The sequence below is a fragment of the Arachis duranensis genome, chromosome 3 (genome assembly GCF_000817695.3).
Source record: "Arachis duranensis cultivar V14167 chromosome 3, aradu.V14167.gnm2.J7QH, whole genome shotgun sequence".
Classification (NCBI taxonomy): Eukaryota; Viridiplantae; Streptophyta; class Magnoliopsida; order Fabales; family Fabaceae; genus Arachis; species Arachis duranensis.
The window spans coordinates 132981362-132986600 of NC_029774.3; the positions used below are offsets into that span (position 1 = coordinate 132981362).

The 5239-nt window shown below is 33.5% G+C and overlaps 1 protein-coding gene across 1 annotated transcript; it reads right to left on the minus strand.

Moving 5' to 3' along the window:
- Nucleotides 1–1408: 1408 nt before the first annotated feature.
- On the minus strand, nt 1409–4961 carry LOC110279586 (topless-related protein 1). Its single transcript, XM_021139500.2, has 14 exons — nt 4911–4961; nt 4706–4817; nt 4465–4574; nt 4294–4369; nt 4116–4189; nt 3812–4015; nt 3537–3664; nt 3089–3323; nt 2844–2948; nt 2557–2676; nt 2208–2318; nt 1853–2020; nt 1617–1745; nt 1409–1525 (listed from the first exon to the last, which is right to left on the minus strand). Exons 1-14 carry the CDS (start codon nt 4959–4961, stop codon nt 1409–1411), a joined length of 1740 nt encoding a protein of 579 aa, XP_020995159.2.
- Between the last annotated feature and the right edge of the window lie 278 nt (nt 4962–5239).

Sequence of the window (5239 nt, forward strand, 5' to 3'; positions counted from 1 at the left end):
ATAAAGTATAATAAATAATTATATAAAGGCATGGACAATGAATTAAAAAGTAAAAGGGAAGAAAAAAAAAAAGGTGTAACAAAGTTAGGTGCTGATTGGATTTATAAGTTCAGGTGAGGTTTACTTTCTTAATGAGTCTAGGTTAGTGCACAATAAATTGTGAAAGAGCAAAGTTAATTTATTTGTATTGATAGAAGGTTTTATTTTAGTGCTACATATTTATTTCTCTTTAACCAAGGTTTGATATTTGTGGATTGGGAGGAACCTACTAAAAGTAACAAATTTGAATATCAATTAACAAATTTGAGACTACAAAGTGAATATCTCCATTTAAATGTGTGCATTATCTAGAATACAATGAAAGAGTAAGATGTATATTTGAATGAGAAACAAAATAGTATTTCATAGAAACTTTTACACAATTTCTGTCATTTTATTATTATTATTTTTACTGGGACTTCGCTAACTCATCACAGTGGCTGCTTCTTCCGACTTTTTCTAAGGCTCAAACACCTGAACAGTACCATTTGTGAATCCCAGAGCAAATTGGTATGGCTTATGTGGATGTGCAGCAATGGAAACTGGTTTGATGGTCAAACTGGAATAAAAACAAAAGAAAGTATTCAACATATTATATGTAATAAGACTATTAATTCCAATGCATGCATGGCAGCATAATATGTATAACTGTTTAAAAATAAAAGAAAAAAAAACTACAATTATATTTGCATTGTGATATGCAGAGTAATAAATGTATTCAACATTATTCTAAAAATAAGATCATGTGTATATTGGTGATAAATCATACCTTGGATCTTTGGAAACAAAAGTAGCTAAATTAATTTTGCAATGAATTTCCAAATCTGAAGCATTATACATAGCAAGATTTCCATTCTCTAAAAGGGTATATATCATATGGCCATCACATGAGAAAACTGCCTGTTTGACCCATTTTAATCTTTTGGCCTCATAAATTGCAAGGTGAGTATTATGTGTAACAAAGAAGTGTGTCCATTCTTTGTTAAACTGAATGCAAGTTTCAGATTCTACTCTCTGTTGAGATTCCAAGCTTATAACTTTGTACAGTGTCCAGTCAGTGGTATCCCATACACAAATCTTCAAGAGATGTGAAAATAATGAGACAATATACCACATGATAAGGATCCTCACATTTGAAAGAGGATGCATATGATAAGGTGAATGTGACTTACTACCTCTTTTTTCGAATATTTATCTAGTTTTACATATTCACATAGATTAAAGTAAACAAATGAAAAACATCAAGGTACAAAAAAAAAGTTAAAAGGCATTCTTATGAAGTGCACTTAATATTTTTCATATATTCTCCCTCTTGCACTGCTCTCTACTCCTTCACTTACTTCAATCTGATTACTGAACAAAGAAACAATTATTTGTGAAAAGTTACCCGAGCATCCGCATCACCAGAAACGAGAATAGTATATTCTTTAGAGAAGGCAAGGGCAGTTACTCTTTTGGTATGGCCATCAACAAGCTTCTTTATATCCTGAGTAAGTGAAAGCAAAGCAATGATGCACCTATTCCATTTTTTTTAATTTTATTTTTAATAATAGCAACAATACAAGAGAAGCATATACCTCTATTATAAAGCAATTGTATATACATATACTGCAGTCTTCCATGCCAATAGCAGCTACTCCGTCTATATGAGGGTGAAAAGCAATACATGTTGCCATAGGTGCATTCCTCTTGAAATTTCCCATCATCTTAAAAGAAAAAGTATACATCATATGATGACTTTATGAAACAAAAAGATCCTAGAAAATGTTAAAGCAGAAAGATTTATAACATCAAAAGATAAATTTAAGGTTACCCGAGACAGATACAGATCAAATAGGTTGATTTCAGCCCCTGACGAGGACAGGATATACTGATCATCTTTTGACACAGTAAGGCATGAAGCTTGGTCTTTTCTGTTGTGTTTTTTAAGGTCATTCCTCAAGATCGGATGAAAGCTCTTAGGGGAAACCTTTGTATTTGCCTACATATAATTACGTCATCTTTATTTAAAGAAATAATTTGTCTTTGTTTGGGTAGAACGGTAGATGCATATCAAAACAATATTATAGGGTTTTACACCGTTATTCAATCTTATGTTTGCATTATCCAACATAAAACTTTTAAAATAATAGTGCATTCAAATTAAATTCATTTACAATTCAACTTACCTTGCCATCCAAGTTAGTATGGCCACATGGCCACATCCAACGCACAACACTACCGTTCAATGCCAATGCAAAAATGCAACTTCCAGCATGATTGTAAGTCAATCTATCAATCTGCGTTTCCATCAAAGGGAAACTATTCATTATTTTTCATTCGTGCAACTTAAACTAGTTGAACACAATTGCTGATAATAATCTTGAAACAAAATCTCAAGATATGTTATCCGGTGTTTCATTCATCAGAGTCAAAATGGTTAATTAACACCAACAGAGAAAATGTATCATGTTCTAAGAAGTTAGTAAACACATTATTAGTCATAATATTCCTAATAAAGAATATTAAATGCAGTACCATATGTTTGGTATGAACAGGCAGTTGCAAACTCTGGCACTGAGATGGTTCACAAATTTCAGAAACATTCCAATAGTTCGGCCATATTTCATTTGAATCAGACCTTTTTATGCACTCATGCTGAAAATATAAACAATATTAACAAGGCACCATGTTTATATACCTAAATTAAACAGAAAAAAGAACATTGTGTCTATGCTTCACGCTCCAGCATCAATTAAAATTGGATTTGGTGCATTAAAATGTTCAAGGCGTAATATAGCAAGCGTAAAGTTGTGCATGCTTACCTTTCCCAAGTTTTCATTGGAAATTTCTAAAATTTTGATCTTGTTTTCTTTTGCACATACAGCAAGTAATGTGCTCCTTCTATTGAAACAAATGTATGGACATTCCTGAAAGTAAAATCACAATTCACAAATTAAAGTACCTTTCTAGAGTTGAAATTTTGTTAAATTTACTTAGAAACACCCCCCTCAAACATTAATAAAGAAAGAGAAATAAGATCCCCAATCAAATATATTCCCAAGCTTACAGGTAATCCTCCATCGGCATCCGTGCTTGTCAAGAGCTCAACATTGTCCATGCTCCAAAATTTAACCATATGTTCATCACCAGCAGCCAAAATTTGGTTTGGAGATGAACTGAATTTGATGGTTGAAGAGCATGGATTCTTAAGCCCTTTGTATGACCTTTTTATGCATCTTTTAACTTCATCCCATTCCACAAAATATGACTCTCTATCCTTGGTGATTCCGCACAAGAACAGCCTAAAAGGAGTTTATCAAGATCAATTAGAAGAGTGCAAATTACCTCCTACTTTCTCAGTCCAATAATAACTTTAGAGTGAGAAAATTGGTAAATCAAAAAATTAATGTTGCTAAAGAAAAGTTCAGACTCGGACAGTTATTATTGGATGGGGCAAGTAATTATTAACCCGAAACAAATTTTTGGAACTAAATTGTGGCTAGTGAGTTCACAACCTGTTACTAGCAGCATTGTAATCCAATTTGCAATCTCCAACTCCAGGGCAATCAATATTGCCTCCTCCTCCCCTCTTGTGATATAACCATGTCTTCATCTTTCCATCAATTGACGTTGAAAGGATTAACTGCATAAGAATCATGTAGCAGAAGAAGAATGAGAAATGCATGCAACCAGGACAATCCTATGTTTCTCTGTGCGATGCACTGAATTCAACCGGTGCGTCTAAGACAGTTTCCTTAAATAAAGACACTATGATAATGCAAGACCTTACATGAACCTCATTCTTCAAGTAAGGACAGATTGAACAAACCGGAGCACTGTGACCGTCAAAAGTATAAAGTAAGGCTGTAGTATCAGCATTCCACACATGTATTTTCCTGTCATCTCCACATGTTATGAGCATCAGTATGTCTGATGAATGCGGCTTCTGATGGGCAAATGCAAGATCATTGACACTGCCATCATGAGCATCAATCTGAGAAGAAAACATTTCAAGATTCAGAATGAGAATTTTAATTTTATATTATATGCATGTAATAACTAGGGATTTACAGGGTGAAGAACAGATATATTACTTCTTTATTCACGTAAACGATACCACCAGAGCCACGACGATATACATGAACAAGGTGTTGAGAAAATGCTACCCCTGTATAACGTAAGGAAAAAAAAATATATATTTGTTAGCAGCAAGTCAAACTATGTCGCCATTGCTGAATTTGACTTACTGCTTAAGTAGTTGAGTATCCTTACCAAAATATGAGCCACTAGGACCACACCACAAGACTTTGTTAACAGAAACTCTCAATTTTTTATCATTCTCCAGATCCTGATTCATAGTAAACACAATTTCGAATCATTAACTTGATTATAAGTTTTAAGCTACTCAGCAAAGCATGGCCTAGTATGGAAGTGTGGACATACCTGAACTGTAGTGCAACACACTAATAAATCCCAAACTACAAAATGGTGGAAGTAAAGTTTCACACCAGCCTTGACATCCCAAATTAGTACAGTGCCGTTATCTGTTCCAACTGAAGAAACATATAGCAGTAGCTATAGATTAGCCTTTTCATTTATGTGCCATCAAGTTCCTCAAAATACAATCGAAATGAAACAATAATCAAACATAAAAAGAAAAAAAAAAGTGTTCTAGTAATCAAACCCAGAAGAACCGCATCTGAAGCAGGATGAAAGTCAATGCTAGTAGGAGACGACTCCTCTTCCAATGTTCGAACAACATTTACGGTAAAGTTTGGTGATATGGCTGATCTCACCTACAATGAATGTGAAAACCGTCTTCTTAATTTCACAGTTAAAACAGCAAATCTTTGCGCAAAAAGAAAAAGGAAAAAATTGAGCCATTGTACCTCAGACGAAGTATCCTTAGAGAGCTCCGCCCGTTCTACATTAGGATCCATCCCTTCTGTTATTAGAGAAATGCCATTAAAAGAAAGAGTATGAATGATTACTTAGTTCATAAGGAAGATAGGAGGAAAAAAAATTGTTTGCAAGAATCTGAATCCGAATTTTTTTTATTGAATCACTTTCTTTCTGATTGCAGAGTTAAAGGATTATACAAACATGATCCTCAAAGAAAGTTCAAATTTAAAGAACAAAAGAAAAGTTTGGGGGAAGTAAAAAACTAACAAAATGAAAGAAACGAAGAAATGCATAGTTCAAGAGTTATAATAATAAT

Bases quoted from the DNA above. Each gene is read 5' to 3' on its own strand.
- LOC110279586 (XM_021139500.2), bottom strand. From the start codon at position 4,961: ATGGATCCTAATGTAGAACGGGCGGAGCTCTCTAAGGATACTTCGTCT. The intron at 4,818-4,910 runs GTACAATGGCTC...CATTCATTGTAG, and splicing joins CTAAGGATACTTCGTCTGAG to GTGAGATCAGCCATATCACC. The intron at 4,575-4,705 runs GTTTGATTACTA...ATGTTTCTTCAG, and splicing joins TTCAGATGCGGTTCTTCTGG to TTGGAACAGATAACGGCACT.